The following is a 17,627-nucleotide window of genomic DNA, read 5'->3' on the forward strand; positions in this document are numbered from 1 at the left end:
CAAAGAAAAGAAAATTCTAGATTTATAAGAAGGGAAACAACCTGCTGCCATTACATTCAATGACTAAAGTCTTGGCACACCATACTCACCATGTAAATGAAAAGAGGCACAATGCTCTGTAGAGCTCCCATGTATTGGCTGAGTGCTGCATTAAATCTCTCAATGTAAGCATCTGGACAGCTGACCTGCAGAGAGAATTTAGGACAGCATTAAAGTATCTGCATAGTCATACATTTGAGGAGCATTTCTGTAAGGTAATAAACAAACAAACCTTGCATTTGACAGAACCATGAACATTTGATGACACCCCCCCCCCCCAAAAAAATGCTGTCTTCATCCTGAAGCATGCTGGTTTGTCAAAATTGCCCACATTCAAATTAATTCCAAGGTCAAATCACATTAGTTGAGCAAACCTCTGGTATTCAGTCAACACAGCTCAGTCTTGCTAGGGTTCCAGAGGATTACCACTGGTGAAAAAAGTTGCTCTCCAATGCAAAACATTGCCGAGGCAGAGTTACAAGTGGTGACATAGAACACTGCAGCACAGTACAGGCCCTTCAGTCTTCAATGTTATGCCAACCTACGTATTCCTACCAAAAAAAAACTAAACTCTTTCTACCTCGTAACCCTCCATTTTCTTTCATCCACGAGCTAAAGACTGTTCTACATACTACAATCCGTAGGCACTGCTACAACTCCCACTCATTACCAATAGGTCTTCAAAGTAAATGTCAATATGTCCATTTAGGAGGCTTTTGAAACAAGAAATATTAAAAATGAAGAATGCCAAGATTGCACAGTTATCAACATTATCTACTGAACACCATGTTTCTATACTATACTCCATTGGCACAGTGTTATTGCTACCCTAATTAACACAGGAGTTTTGCAAATGAACTGTTTAAGGCACGACAAATTAACATATTTAATTAAAAAGTCACTGGTGCTGCAGGACCAAATTATACATCTGCCGTTGGATTGCACAACACAACTTTCCTCGAAATATCCAAGTTACTGTCAGAGAACAGACATGACATCATATCCAACCCAGAGATTCTTCTTCCTGCAGGGCAGGCATTGTTCTACGCATTAGTGTAGATCCTTACTACTGATCCAGAAACATTTGCCAATTGTGGATGATCACTTCAAAATGGAGTAAAATGCCATTCAGTCTACCGCAGATAACCTTCAGAACTGCTCTAAATGCGCATCTCCCATGCTACTTTATTTTGCAATAGACTATACTGACACCTTCTGGCATTGTTAAACTTTCAACAAAAGCCTAATAATTTTTAAAAATTCAGTCATATACCTGTACTATACATACATTGGCATATACCAATTGGCCATATTTACAAAACATATGTGCAATATGTAGTAGAAATATTTTACTGCAATATTTTCCAATGATAAAGCAAAGTACAGAATGCATAGAGGCAAAAGCACATGCAATAACTACCCAATAAAATCGAACAAACTGTTTACAATTAGTGTGGACTAATTCACCATTCGTGCAGAATCCCACTGTCAACCCAACATGTTCATAATTGACCTTGAATTCTGTATCTATAAAATGGTGACAAGTATTTTTCTATACACATCCAATGTGTGATTGGTATGACAAGTGGATTCAGAAGAATCTCAACATTTCAACAGATGCACAATTTCTAAATTTCATTGCAGGAGCTTTAATGAAGACTATTGAATGATACTCACAGGGTAAAACATGCCATTGTACACATTCAGAATTTTAATGGGACCCAAGAAGACCATTCAACACACCAATTCCAAATCAGTCACATTCTCCTGTTCTATCCATGTTTATTGTTCATTTTCGATCCAAAATAGATTCAAAGTCAAATTAAATAACTAATTTCTCAAATGATAACAGTATTCAGACTGTTTGCATCGGTAACTTCCAAAACTTCGCAGAATAAAATTCAGTAAACAGAACCCCAGTAGCAAAGAAACCCTAATAACCTGCCAAATGCCCCACTGGGAGGAATAAAATTTAAGTACAAGTTTGCTTTACAATAAAGGAAAACAATATTTACTGAAACAATTAAACACAGCTAATCATTAAAAGCAATTCAACTAATCACTGATGTTATCAGTGATTTCAATGACAATTTCTCAACCATAAAAATGCACTGCCAAACAGTTGAAGGACATTTTGGTTAACATGTGGAATTAGACCAAATAGTGTGGGATTAGGACTTGTCAGCCACAATCGAGCCTGCAGCTGACGTGGACCTTTACCCCCTCCATAAATATTCGTCCGCGAAGCCAAGCCAAAGAAGAAAAGAGATGAATACTTGTGCATTCACAAATGCTTCATATGATAATGTACTGATCCACAAGAAACCTATACGTTACCCTTCCACAGACAGCAATCTCTTAAATAACTATTTCATAATGCTCCATCAGCGATTTCGTCGGAACAAACTACCTAACTTCTGTTACCATTGTTATTCAGTGAAAGTACCAGCTATTTTATACATGGGCAAGTAAGTAATTGACTGACTAATGTGATTTTAATAGCAATGTTTAAAGAGGGAACATTAACCAAATCACTAGCCGAGATCATGGAAAAGTGTCACAAGATCCATCTGAGCAGGCAGTTGAGTGACTTTCAATGACAAAGAAATTTTTACTCTCAGGGCATCACAAAACAATTCACAGCCAATGAATTTCTTTTTTGTTTAAATCATAACATTCCTCCTAATTTAGATACACAAGGTTCAACATGTAGTAATACCAATAATAAGGCAAATAAACTGCATTTAAGATGAGCAAAGAAAAAGTATTGGAAAACACTGATGTCCTTCCTCAGACTAACAAATATGAGACAAATATGAATACAATAAACCAGGGGTGGGCAACCTACAGCCTGTGATCCAAATTTATCCAGCCCGCAACCCAATGCATTCACCCGATCACTCTCAGCCGCTCCAACGTACACCGTTTGCCACATTAAACTGTCAGCCCTCGTCATCAGTGGCCCCAGGGACTGTGCATGTGAATTAAAACATCTCTCAGCAAAGGAAATATTTTGTGACTATAGAAATGCCGCCCGTTCCTTTGGAGTCATGAACTGGGCAGAGAAATGTCTGTTCACGCAGAATGTTCACTGAAGTCTCTCCACATCGTTATAACTAGGAATCAATCACTAACTGCATCACTTTCTGCCCATGGAAAAATAACATCCTGGCGCTCCCAGGAACAATGCTTCGTCCTCAAAATGGGCCTGAGACAATCTGTGCATCAGCGGTCAATTCTCCCACTTTTGGCCCCAGGCCACCCACCCACCGGTGAATGAGGAACTGGGTGATCAACCTCTCGGAGCGACCCTGAAGCAGCCCCCCACCCCCTTCTCCTGAGCCTCCCCCTGCCTGCTCCCAAGCCATTCAAAAAGGCGCAAAGACAGATGTCCATGTGTTGGACGCTGCAATGTTCCTTCATCCGACTCCAGCTGCAAGCAAAACTCATTTGCCACAAAGCACATTTTGTTCACTTGTAAATGGGATTTACCTCACATATTCAGAGTTCATCTTAGAGTGCAGAGAAATTAAATAAAAGTGGAAGATCTGGATCAAAGTCAGAAGTTGAGAGGAATACATAACAGCTTCCCTTGAAAAAGATTCAAGATGCTGTATTCGACAAATTTATGTATGTCCGCAGTTTTGCGACAAAAATAATTGTTACTGATTATTTTTAAAACTTCTGAACTATTTGAAGCATTATTTAAAACAACCAAGTTTAACTGACAGTTTGCAGCGCTCCAAACGCCTGTCTGAAATTTTTATATTCAACAAGGGATGACTTTATATCACTCCTGCTAAGTAGTGGTAAGATTGATAGCACAACTCCTTGAGATGGTGCCTTGCTATTGGCATCAACAACTATGTCATCCAAAATCAAAATGCTTTCATACAACAAACAAAATCAAATTCCCCACTGATTGACTTGTTGTCTGTTTTGGGGTTAGTTATTTTGTTTTCATTGAGATTAATTTTTCTCCTTTTTGACGTCTATGGGTTTTTTTTTAATTGTGGATTTTAATAACGAGCTCATGATTTTTGGTGCATTTCCAGATTTGAAGATGACTTCCCAGATTGCAATACTTCGTCGTAGTTTTTTTGGAAGGAATATTGTTGATCTCGTTGCTTAAACTTTTTCTGTGGATTATTTTTTGATAAATTATGGCCAGTACATTGTACATCATGTACTTCAGGGACAATCAAAAACATGCATTACATAATGTTTGTTTCAGTATTTATTTCATTTATGGTAACATCTGTGTGGCCTGCCGTTCAACCACTGACACACCTTCCAGTCCACACATGGTAAAAGATTGCCCACCCCTCTAGTAAACCATTTAAAACAAGGTTGTAAATTGACAATAACAAAATTACTCAAAATTGCACTAAAACGAATAAAAACCCCAATGACCTTCAAATGGGCTCATCATCCTCCCCCACCAAAAAAAATCGTGGGATTGTTATGGGTGGTCTGTGGTATGTAAAGGAATGCTTAACATTGTTTTGGAATTAGAGACATATAGCATAAAAATAGGATTTCAGCCCACATGTTCGTGACAACCTTTCTAGCCCATGCTCACTCATTTTTCTTGCTTGCAACCCACCCACTTGCACCTATTCTTCATTGCTACCCACATTCACCCTGCAGTATTCTTCCCTCTCTTCTGCTCCATCCTGTGCCACCTGTCCTTCGCCCCTCCCCAATAATTTTTATTACACCAGTAATGTCACCTTCTCTTCTCAGATTCTAGAACTAGCAGCTTTTGTCTCCACATCACTGATCCACCCCACCCACATGACTGGTGTTTATCCACCGGACTCCCTGTTTTCCCCTCTCTTGTCATTCTCTCCATTTACTTGGCATTGGCCACTCAACTGCACCCCTCCCTGGTTCACCAATCTACTAATGGCCACTCCTTTGACCCCATCTTTATTATATTGGCCATCTCCTCTCTGCACTCAGTCTCGATGAAGGATTCTGGCCTGAAGCATTGATCATTCTTTTCCTCCCACTGCTGTAGTTTGACCCACTGAGTTCCTCCACTAGTTTGTATTTGCTTTCCCCTATCAACCACAAAACAGCTCACAAATCCCCTTGACTTCACTCAAACTTATTCCCTCATTTTTAGGTATCCCTAACAAACTTACCCAAGAACCAGATGACGCAAATGAAATTAAGTTTTCTTTAAATTTTAGACATACAGCACAGCAACAGGCAATTTCAGCTCACAAGTCCGTGCCACCCAATTTGTGCCCAATTCACCTACACCCCCAGTACGTTTCGAACAATGGCAGGAAACAAGAGCCTCCAGGGAAAACCCACACAGACGTAGGAAGAACATACAAATTCCTTACAGGCAGTGCAGGATTTTAACACCAGTCCCGATCCCAATCCATCTGGATTTTAGGACTTTACTGTGGATAAAACATTGTGTTAAAATGATGCCAGTGTTGTACTCCCCCCATCTCAATGTCACTAGAAGGCTATCAATAAGTTAAAAGGGATGCGGAGGAGATTCACTGGATGCTGCCAGGAAAGGAAGCCACAAGAGATAGGAAGAGGTTCAATAGGTACCTTTTTATTCCCAAGCGTAGGAAGCTGAAAGTGATCTTATAGAGGTTCATGAACTCCCAAGGGGATGGATAAAGTAAATGCTCACAGTTTATTTCCCATGACACAATTCTAAACTAGACAGAATAGAGAAACTTATGAGGAAACAGAGGGGTAATTTTGTCAATGAAAGGATAGACCTCATCCAAAATGAGCTGCAAAGGAAGTTGAAGAAGCAAGTACAATTACTGTTCAAAAAGCGCTTAGACAGACATTGACAGGAAGAGTTTGGAAGGATATGGCCCAAATGCAGGTAAACAGGATGAGCCCAGAATGCCAACATCATTGATATCGATGAGTTGAGCATGTTATTTGCAGTTTGACTCTATGACTACAAGGCAGAGGGTCTGTAATGTCACATGGATCAAACTTTGAGCTAAATTATCAAGCTTTGCATTGGCTGGAAATTAATCTTCACTTGTATTGATGATACTTCTTCTTCTTTGGCTTGGCTTCGCGGACGAAGATTTATGGAGGGGGTAAAAAGTCCACGTCAGCTGCAGGCTCGTTTGTGGCTGACAAGTCCGATGCGGGACAGGCAGACACGATTGCAGCGGTTGCAGGGGAAAATTGGTGGGTTGGGGTTGGGTGTTGGGTTTTTCCTCCTTTGCCTTTTGTCAGTGAGGTAGACTATTGAAAATGGAATCAACCAATTTTATTCCAAAACCATCAGAAAGCCAAATTAAATCCAAAAAGATTAACAAGCACTACCTGTTTCAATTACCCTTCAACACTGAATTTTCAACCACAACCATACTAAAGTAAGGTGGCAACACTCCAATTATTGTATCACTCTTCAGAAAGACCATCAAAATTTAAATCAGACCTCAGCAGATTTTGATCAATGTGTTAAGCTGGGTCTCACACTGGCACTGCAAATCGTATTTATGCTTGCAAGACATTGTGCACAAATGCAGCAGTAATTCACAATTATTTTGGTTGAGGACAAGAGACGGATGACATAGCACCAGTTTCTAAATTAGTCAGCGTGATATCTAAACTAATTTAGAACACAGGATTCAGCTCATACAATAATAGCATCTGCTGATGAACAAGAAAAAAGTATTATTGCACACAAAGTTCAAAACAATAGTGGCAATAGTTATTTATTATTGAAACAAATCTTCAACATACAACATATCAGGTTTGCAAAGAAAATAGCAGACATTTAAAATTAAATGTACCTGCAGCTCCTCTGAGATTAGTCTTAAGTGACTGGTAATCTTCGTGATGAGGTCACAGTACATCTGCTCTGAATGTTGCTGGCACACACACTTGTAAACACAACTAAAAATAAAAAAGAAAGATCATCTACCTTTTATGTGATACTGCTCATTAGATAATCCTCCAAAAGCACATTCATTAAAGAAGGCGCTGTTAAATATGACACGCCTGTTACATTGTTCAAGGACTCTTAGGTGTTTCATCTTGAATCCCAATTTGAATTAACTAATACGCTCAGTCTGGTTCCTAGCCATCATGTGCAATACACACAATTGATTGCTGGAAAATAAACGGGTATCTCATTTCGAATTTAAAGTATGGATTTTGAAAGTTAATATTGGCATGCCATATGAAGAGATAAAAATCCCCATTGAGAATGCATCCTTCTGTGCCATTATTCACAAAGTCAGGTATAATGGTGTAACAAATGGAAAAAAAATCTTCCATTCTGCAAAGGAGACATTACTCATCTATTCAAAAACTTCACTCCCACCTTTATTAAATGATACCAAGAGGCAAGGTTAACAGTTTAATCTGATCTGCTGGAACCAACATCCAAAATAAGTCAACTACATTAACTTTTCTGGATTGAAGAACAAAATATACTTCAAGTGAAAAACAAAAGGGAAGAAACTTGAATAATTTAATAAATGCCCTTAATCACAGTTAATTGATTTCTCCAAACCACAAGCTGCACGGGAATTCAATGGATGTCCAAGACGAGAGGAAATTGGAGAACATACTCTCAAAGATGACCTCAAATTGTAATTGGCAAGCTGAAAATTATTTAGCTAATTTCCACACATTAAATGCAATCAATTAGCTTGAGCGAAGTAAATAAATCTCTCCTGTGACATTGTATGATTCCAGGATGCAGTTCATAGGAAACAAATGTCCTCCAGTGACACTATAGATGAGGACTGAAGACATATCTGACACTTCCCTTCCACATTGCTTCTCTGCAACATGGATAGCAATTTAAGTACCATTAGTTGGAAATTAAGTCTGTGAGGATTCAGATCCATGGCAAAATACAAGATTGAAAATGACAAACTCATTTAAGACTGCATCACTTCAGCTGGAGTTTGATGTGAACAAAGTTCAAAGGCTAAATGTCTTGTGAAGCAAGAGTTCAGAGCTAGAGCTTTTCTCTGGAGGAATGAAGAAAGAGAGGCAATGTTATAAAGGTATTTCAAGATTATGAGGGGTTTTAGATAGAGTGTATAGTCAGCACCTTTTCCCTGAGGTGACAATAGCAAAACCCAGAGGACACCTGTTTAAAGCAAGTGAAGGACTGTTTTGGGGAGATAACAGAGGCAATTTTTTTTTTTTTTAAAAGTGGTGAGTTCCTGGAATGCTTTTTCAGGGGTATTGGTGGAGACTGGGATGATAGGGATATTCAAAAGATTTAGATAAACACATGGATGTACAAAAAAAAAAATGAGGTTCAGGGTGAGGGGTAAGGAAGGATGAGATTGTTGTGGAGCAAGTTTATGTAGGCCAGCACAACATCATGGGCTAACAGGCCTTTACTATAATGCCCCACATTCCAAAAGTGTGCACTGAATCTGTATCCCAAAATATTTTGGTGAGGCAAAAATGGAAAAAGTGTATTTAATAATGTAATAGGAAATATAAAGAGAGAGTGGGAAGACCAATCAAAATAATAATTAAATGCAAATAAAGAACTAGAAATTATTTTCTAATTTACATGAAACCAGACTGGCAAGGCAATTATAATTTCATTCCCATGATGGTTAAATTCTAATTATTCTTCCCCAAGTTCACAATGATACAAATTAAAGTATTTGAAAATCTGGGCTGCATTGCTCAGGAAAACATCATAATGATATTTTTCACAAACAAATAGTTCCATTTAGATTACCTCTTTCTCGAGTCACATTAATGGTAGATTACTACCTTTCTTTTTGTTCTCACCTGTAAATTTGTTCATAAGAAATGGGGATGCAGTCTCCTGGAGACTGTGTCAAAAGCTGATCAATCGCACTGTCCAGCTTCGGCCAATAAATGTGTTGGTAGTCTTCTGCTGTTATAACGTTCATCACTAAACACAAGGTAAAAAAAAAACAAATAATTTACCAAATTCAGCACAGACTCCAAAAGTTTTGACCAAGGAATTACTTTCCAATTCGTCTCATTGCTTGGACGACTCGAAGGTTTCCCCACACTTACTGAAAGGATTGCAATCTGGAAGAACTGCACATATGTTGTGTGACACACAAAAGATGTAACCCCTTTCCCCCTTCAACCTTGGTAGGCCTGGCAGAACTTACCTTGCCTTTGAACAACTATTGATTCCTCTCACTTCCTGAAAAGATTCACATGGGCACCAGCTTTTGCGTAAACCACACAAAACCATTTCTTGTTCCAAACCTTCTCCAGTACGACTCCTCATTTACATCGGTAACTGTATTGGTGAGGCAGCCATGCAGCACTTAATTGTATCACCTCCATTCTCAAATGCACTTCAACTGCTTCTGATCTGTCTCATCTATTTCAGTGATCTCTCTGACCACATCTCTGAAGACAAACTGATATTTACTACAGAGCCACTAACTCATGCACCTGCCTATATTACACCTTTTCCTGCCCTGTCTCTTGTAAGAAAGCCATCCCTTTCTCACAATTTCTCTATCTCTGCGACATCTGCTATCAAGATGAGGGTTTCCGTCCAGGACATGAGATTTTCTACTTTATCAGGAAATATTGCTTCCTCGCATTTCCTCCATTTCTGTTTTCTACTCTCATTACTTCCAAAAAAGGTATGCCAGTCTTCTCCTCCTCCTACTACTTCTTACCTCTAAAACCAACAAATCATTCTTTGTCATTTCCACCAGTTGTAACAGATTTCTCCACCATCCACACCCTTCTATGATTATCCCTTTCCACCTTACTCTCTCTGTAACTCCCCACTCTCAGTCCTCGCCACACCCCTCCTAAAAACGATGGCACTGCTGGAGCTGGTATGGACCCACAGGGAGCGGAGTCACAGCGCTCCCGTGAGGTCTAACCATCCAGTCCAACTACCATGAGCTCTGTACAGGCTTTGACTGGTAGCTTTATTTAAAATCCTGCAACCACGGGGTCTGCATCGAAGATGGCGGCGCCTATGAATGGCAGCAGCCACAAGGGGGTTGCAGTCTCCAGGGAAGCAAAGGACTAGCACAGGGCACCAAAAAAACAGGGAGACAGCCCCGAGTCTGAGAAGGAGAAGCAGAAGAGATGAACCATGAGAGCAGACCCGCTATTGGCTCTGCTACTGAAGGACAAGTGGCGGCCTGTTGGTGACTCGAGGTGAGGAACCCACGCAGTCTGCGAACCTGCTGAAAACTGGTGTCAAGAGACTCGCACCAATCTGCAGACTGCTGGAGACTGGCTGAAGGGGAACCAGGTATCAGAAGTTTGGATCTGGAGTTCAGGGTTTCAATGGTTTGGATTGGACTCTGTGTGGCTACGGAGGCTGCAGGAGCACTGGAGTTGAATCCACAGACACTCAGTATCTGTGGCAGGGAGGGGGGGGGGGGGAAATCTCTATTCCTCTGAATGCAAGAACCGTTTTAGGCTATTTCTGCCAATGGCAAATCTATCTGCCTTACAGAGAAAAAAAAGACAATTTTGTACAATATGACGCTGTTTTTAACTATAGGACAATAAACTGAATCTTAAACGCTGATTTTCTATGATACCAGTGTTTTCCCCTTGTTCTTGCACCATCTCCTTTACCACCATTCAGGAACCTACACAACCCTTCCAAGTAAAAGCGAGGATTCATGGGCACCTCCAAGCTTGTCTACTGAATTCAGTGCTCTTAATATTGTCTCTTCTACATCGGCAAGAAGTGGTGCAGACTAGGCAACCATTTTGCAAAGCACCTGCACTCTGTCCCCAAGACTCCCACATATGCTTGTCTTTTCAACTCCCTTTCCCATTTCCCTCCCTTTCTACCTGCTCCACTGCCGAACTAATCCATCTGGGTAGTATACAATGAATTTTCCAACTTCAGGGAACCTTTACTTTCCACGTTCACTTTTGCCTCTCTCCCTCTCCCCTGCTGATCCTCCCGCTTTCGTTCCTTTTCAGATATCGTCCGCCAACCCTGGCTCATCATCCATTTTTTGTCCTCTTACCACTTTCCATTCATTCCTATCCTCACATTTCGTTTTGTCCACTAGATTTTCAGCTCCGTCTGATTCCACTTGTCCTTCTTCTCTCTCCCAACAGTTCCCTTTATCACCTTCCTTACATCAGATTCCAACACTCAATCTTTCTGCCTCCACCTTCCAGCTTCATTCTCCCTTCCCCATCTGCTTTTTTTCCCTTCTTTATTCCCACTCATCACCCACCTGCCTCCCCATTCCACTCCTCCCTTTCCTCCACCTGGCTCCTCCTGCCAGTTATCCCTCCCCACCAATAAACCTGATCAACTTGGGGAACTGTCTCACCTCTCCCTTCTCTCTCCCGGACACTGGACATCTTCTCCACTCGCTCTTAATGCAATCTCTCAACTCAAAATGTCACAGACTCCTCCCACCCCCCCCTCATGTTCCTTGACCCTCAGAGATACACCAGCATTACTTGTGCATCAAATTCCAGCAGTCTTTTGTGATTGCTTAGATATCCTGAACTTCTAACACTATGGCGGCAGGGATTGTTAACAGCTTTGACTTGTAGCTACACCAAACAATAACCACAACCACCACTCCCACCCCCCACCAAACTCAGCACTTGCTGCATTACCTCAAGATATTTCAGATAAGATTACATATTGTATGTCTCTGTCAATAAGTTTGCAGCTGTTAATTTTCTTCTTCTGCTGAACTTGTGGTCTAAATATTTAGGGAACAAGATAGCCGAGAAAACCAGACATGGCCTTTGCAGTTTGCATTTCCCCCACAAACAAAAAGAATGCTCAGTTTTCCATGCAAGACTCACAACCACTATTAATGGAAGATCATTCACTATGTTGCTAATCAAAACATTTCTTTTGGCATGTGACCACTGGTGAGATGTGCTCATTTTCCAGTGTATTACTTAAATAATCATAACAATTTTTATTATTATCTCAATTAATTAATTAATCTCAAATACAAACATGGCCAAATTGTGTATTTTGGGAAGAAAGCAAATATAATTGAGACTTCAAATCAATTGTTACCTCCAGAACAATTATGGGGAATGTCAAGAAAAATAACTTGGATAGCATCTTTTCATGTCCTCAAAGCATCCCACAATCTTCAAAACAAATCCAATACTTTTGATGGTTTCTTTTGTAGTGTTGGAATACGATTTTAAAAAATTAAACTTTCATAAAAGCTTTGTAAAGTTATTTTGCAATTAAACTTCTTTCAGTTTAAAAAAAAATCCAGGTAATGAAAATTAACATTTGGATTGGTTTCAAATGAAATGATACAAGCATTTTTCGATACATAATAAAATGAGTGAACTTGATGGAATACCAGACAAATAACGATTGCTCCAATGACTGAAGAGAACGTCAAAACTTTGAAGACAGATACATCAGAAAAACAAATAATTTAAAATTGGGCTTTGACGTGGAATTGTCAAATAACAGTATCATGGAGGAAACCCCAACCTACCAATTTTCCCTTGCAAACGCTGCAACCGTGTCTGCCTGTCCCGCATCGGACTTGTCAGCCACAAACGAGCCTGCAGCTGACGTGGACATTTACCCCTCCATAAATCTTCGTCCGTGAAGCCAAGCCAAAGAAGAAGGAGGTATGCAAACTCAAGTCTGATGCCATCTTGAACAAAATTTACTCCACAAAACTTCGAGTCCGACAATCAGAAAAAATGTTCGCAAAGGATTTATAAAACAAATCCCTAGCTCAACATGCCAGTGGTCTTTCAGTTAAATTATCAATTAACAATTTGATGTGTTCAAATACAAGGAATAAGTTCACACACAGCAACTTTGATCACATTATAATTTGATGCACAAACAGGCCCACTTCCTTGATAATCGCTGACTACCAATCATCAGTAACCCACGTTAAAAAGACATTGTAGGCAATTACAGCAGTTATGTTGTAATTTCAAATGAAGCTAATACAAGATTTTCCATATCTGTTTGGCTTGCAATCATACTGCATTTTTTCATTAAAAAACTACTTAACTATAGGCTGGCAAGATAGTTGCTACATTCTTATATGAAAACAAGCTTCAAATTTAGTGAATTTAACTAGTTTTAAATCACATTAGTATAAATTCAACATTTAATGCACTTGAGAAGCTACAGCAGATCCTATCTAATGCAATTGGTAAATTTAGAAAGCAAGGAAACTATTAATTCAGCTGGTCAGCAAATTCAATTAGCAACTAAATTAACACACAAATTAGAGCTTTCAAAATCTGCCACATAACCTCAGATTTATGTTGGCCATTCAATCAATTGTATTTGTGCTAGATCTTTAAAGGAACTCTCCACTTTTTATCTCCTTGTTCGTTGTCCTTTATCGAATCACCATTTTCTTTTTGAAAGTTATGATAAATCTTATTTCAACCCTTTTCAGCCCCAGTCGATTCCAGATCGTAGGTCAAAAATAAACATTTTATTCTTTCAAAAACCTAGTGCCCTTTTTATCTCTTGAAAAGTCTCCAACTGGAAGGCATAGAAAAAATAGCTTATTTCTTATTTTTACCTCATCTTTTATCATCTTCCCCCCCCCAGGGAAATAGTAAACAGATTTTTTTTTTTAAAATTCTTCTTTTTCTTTCTTCTTCTTCTTCTTTGGCTTGGCTTCGCGGACGAAGATTTATGGAGGGGGTAAAAAGTCCACGTCAGCTGCAGGCTCGTTTGTGGCTGACCAGTCCGATGCGGGACAGGCAGACACGATTGCAGCGGTTGCAAGGGAAAATTGGTTGGTTGGGGTTGGGTGTTGGGTTTTTCCTCCTTTGCCTTTTGTCAGTGAGGTGGGCTCTGCGGCCTTCTTCAAAGGAGGCTGCTGCCCGCCAAACTGTGAGGCGCCAAGATGCACGGTTTGAGGCGTTATCAGCCCACTGGCGGTGGTCAATGTGGCAGGCACCAAGAGATTTCTTTAGGCAGTCCTTGTACCTTTTCTTTGGTGCACCTCTGTCACGGTGGCCAGTGGAGAGCTCGCCATATAATACGATCTTGGGAAGGCGATGGTCCTCCATTCTGGAGACGTGACCCATCCAGCGCAGCTGGATCTTCAGCAGCGTGGACTCGATGCTGTCGACCTCTGCCATCTCGAGTACCTCGACGTTAGGGGTGTGAGCGCTCCAATGGATGTTGAGGATGGAGCGGAGACAACGCTGGTGGAAGCGTTCTAGGAGCCGTAGGTGGTGCCGGTAGAGGACCCATGATTCGGAGCCGAACAGGAGTGTGGGTATGACAACGGCTCTGTATACGCTTATCTTTGTGAGGTTTTTCAGTTGGTTGTTTTTCCAGACTCTTTTGTGTAGTCTTCCAAAGGCGCTATTTGCCTTGGCGAGTCTGTTGTTTTTTTAAATATCTCCTAAATATATCCCCCAAATGTAAAACCAGTCAGTCTCCTTTATACTCCCTCCAACCTTGATCTCTTCCCTGAAGTGTGGTACCCAAATTTAACAACACAGCTCTAATGAATTATAAAAGATTTGGCATTAAACTTGCTTGTTTTTGTTCGGTCTCCAATTACAGAGAAAATTAAAAATTCAGCTGAAAATGCCACCTTCAAGTGTTTGACCATTTTAATGTCAGAGCCTTTCTGCTTCTACAACCTATTTAAAATCTGTTCATTGTTTTGGTTGGTAATAGTATGTAATACCAGTGTGTGAACAGCTGTTAAGAGGTGAAAAATAGACCAAGTTAACTCAGCAGATTCAAAGCCTTACAAGACATTGAAGCAAAAATAGGCTATTCAGCCCATCAAGTCTGCCCTGCCATTTAACCAAGAGCTGATGTACTTTCCAACTCAGCCCCACTGCCTGGTCTTCTCCCCATAACCTTTGATGCCTTGGCTAATCAAGTATTATCAATCTCAGTTATAAATACACCCAATGCCCTGGCCTCCACAAGCACCTGTGGCAAGAAGTTCTCCCCTCTTGTCCGAGACTACCCTACCATGGGAAACAACCTTTCTACATCTACTCTGCCCAAGACTTTCAACATTTGAAATGTTTCAATGAGATCCACGCTCATTCTCCTAGAATACAGGCCAAGAACTGTCAAATGCTCTTCATATAACCCTTTCATTTCCAGAATCACACTAGTGAACCTCCTATGAACCATTTCCAACATCAGCACATCTTTTCTTAAAAGATGAGCCCAAAACAGCTCACAATATTCCAAATAAGGTCTTACCAGTGCCTTACAAAGCCTCAACATCAGTCTCGCTCTTGTATTCTATTCCTCTTGAAATGAATGCCAGGATTGACTTTGCCTTCTTCAAAAAAGAAAATCTGCCCATTTATTTTTAAATACCAAAGTCCACAGCCGTACACTTTCTAACATTCTCTGCCCATTCCCCTAATTTGTCTGTCCTTCTGCAGCCTCCATATTTCCTCTACCCTACCTCCTCCTCCATCTATCTTCGTATCATTTGCAAACTTAGTCTCAAAGCCTTTCATTTCATAATGCAAATCATTAATATACAACATAAAAAGAAACAGCCCCCTGAGGAACACCACTAGCAACTGGCAGCCAACTGGAATTAGATCCATGTATTCCAACTCTACTTCCTGCCAATCAGCCATTGCTCTAGCCATGCTAATATTTCCTGCTATACCATGGGCTTTCATATTAAGAAGACTTGTTTGTGGCACCTTGTCAAATACCTTCTGAAAGTTCAAATGCACAATATCCACTGCATCTCCCTTATCCAGCCTGCTTGTCACTTCCTCAAATAACTCCAATAGGTTTGTCAAGTTAGATTTTCCCTTAAAGAAACCCTGCTGGTTTCACTTTCAAAGAAAAGCAAGTTCTCTTTGTTCCCTGGCCAAATTTAGCCTTTCACACACTAAAAATATTTTATCTGGTCGTTATATGGTTAATACCTCATTGCTGCCCAGAAGACTTCAGGGTGCTCAAACTAGTTGCCCGAGTTCCAACAGTAAAGCAGCTCCATGCTGGCAAAAGATTTTCATGTCTTTCAAAGCAATGAACTGCATTTGCTTTGTGCCATGATGAAATGCAAGACAACTTTTTTCCAAACAAAATATTACTTGATTACATTCACTGAATTACAATTGCTTCAAAACCTGAATATATAACATTTCATGTAACTTTTCAATGCCTACACATTTAATAATTGATTGGTTTTAATAAATATACAGCCACTTATTTGAGATCGCAAGTATTATTTAACCAAAGATCTTCCCTTTCCCTCTTCCAAGTTATCTCAAAATCTCTCCTTGGTGCTGCATTGTGTTTGTAGCGAACAATCGGAGAGATTATTGCCACACCACAATTTAGAAACAATTATTTCATCTGTCAGTTCCTAACATACCATTCAATTTCATGAGATAAATAGATCAGGGCCAAAACATCAATTGCCTTTTACTTCCTCTGGATGTTGCATGATCAGCAGAGTTTCTCCAGCACTTTGTGTATTGCACCCACATACAATTCCTTAACACAGATGAGTGGGCAGCAATCACCTCCAAGAACTACAGCCACCAAACACACCTGCCTGCTTTTACACTACAGTTACAAACCACCCCCCCCCCACCCACCCCATGATTTACAGCTTCACTGTCTGACGAGATCAGTACTCACTCAAAACTTATTAAACTCAGAATCCTCCAGATCTGTATTGTTCCGAGTGAGCAGTAATTATATTTTGCTTTGAGTTCTGCCATTACTACTATAGTCCTTCAATGTTCACAGTATAGATTAGAAGTCATGTGAAGTAAATGTGTAAAGATAATACAATAATTTTGAATAAATCAAGCAAATTAAATATTTACAGTAACACAGTTCCATTCATCCCAGGTCCGAATTGAATTATTCACAATGCACCTGCCCAAAATTGGAAGTCCTAAAAAAACACCAGTTAACCCTTCTTTCCTCTATGATAATCAACTCTTGACTTAAGAATTTACAACGTTTCTCCAGTCCGAAATTATTTTTAGGCAGTTTTGGCAGGGAGGCAAGGCCAAAAACCAACCTGTGGGCAGACCCCTTAACATTAATCCAAGAATGGGCTCATTTCTAACTTTTTCCTCAGTCTTCTTTGAGTTGCAAACTTATACTGACGTGTGAACATTAAGATTTTGAGTAACAATTTTAGGTCTATCCAATTTATCATGATTTTACTTGTTGAGAGGAGCATGGGCAATTAGGCGTTCAAGTACAATTGTGTGTTTATTACAGCTTTGTAGCATTGGCCACCAACTATTGTAATAACTTTGATGAACAGTGTGACTACCCTACACATCCGAGGTGCAGAATGAAGAATTCAACTACTGTTTGCACAGAAATAAAGTCAACTGTAGAAGGGCCAACGTGTTTGTTTTTAAACGAATTGCCATCAAGAGCAACCCAAGAAATCTTTATTCACGTCAGCTCCACATCCTGAAACAAAATGCTTCCCCCTTGCTCGACTTACAGAACTTGGAGGCTGAACTGTTAATATTCAGGGTCACTTTACTGGCGATGGGCTCAGGTCCTCTGTGGGCTCCTGGCCCCCGCTCCTCCCCGTGGACTGACACATGATGATGGAGTAGTTCTTTGGGATCCTGCTGTGCTGGCGCCAGGCCCCCCGATTCGA

General features: G+C 40.1%; 1 protein-coding gene across 1 annotated transcript in view; it reads right to left on the reverse strand.

Annotated features, from left to right (window-relative positions):
* cacul1 (CDK2 associated cullin domain 1) overlaps window positions 1-17,627 on the reverse strand; it is a 165,910-nt gene that overhangs the window by 147,510 nt on the left and 773 nt on the right. Inside the window, exons 2-5 of the mRNA XM_069899560.1 lie at window positions 17,466-17,561; window positions 8,815-8,941; window positions 6,837-6,939; window positions 90-185 (exon numbers count right to left, since the gene is read on the reverse strand). Coding sequence (XP_069755661.1) covers window positions 90-185; window positions 6,837-6,939; window positions 8,815-8,941; window positions 17,466-17,561 — 422 coding nt within the window. The remainder of the gene's footprint in view (window positions 1-89; window positions 186-6,836; window positions 6,940-8,814; window positions 8,942-17,465; window positions 17,562-17,627) is intronic.

This window comes from Narcine bancroftii, chromosome 10 (assembly GCF_036971445.1).
Source record: "Narcine bancroftii isolate sNarBan1 chromosome 10, sNarBan1.hap1, whole genome shotgun sequence".
In the NCBI taxonomy this organism is placed as follows: domain Eukaryota; kingdom Metazoa; phylum Chordata; class Chondrichthyes; order Torpediniformes; family Narcinidae; genus Narcine; species Narcine bancroftii.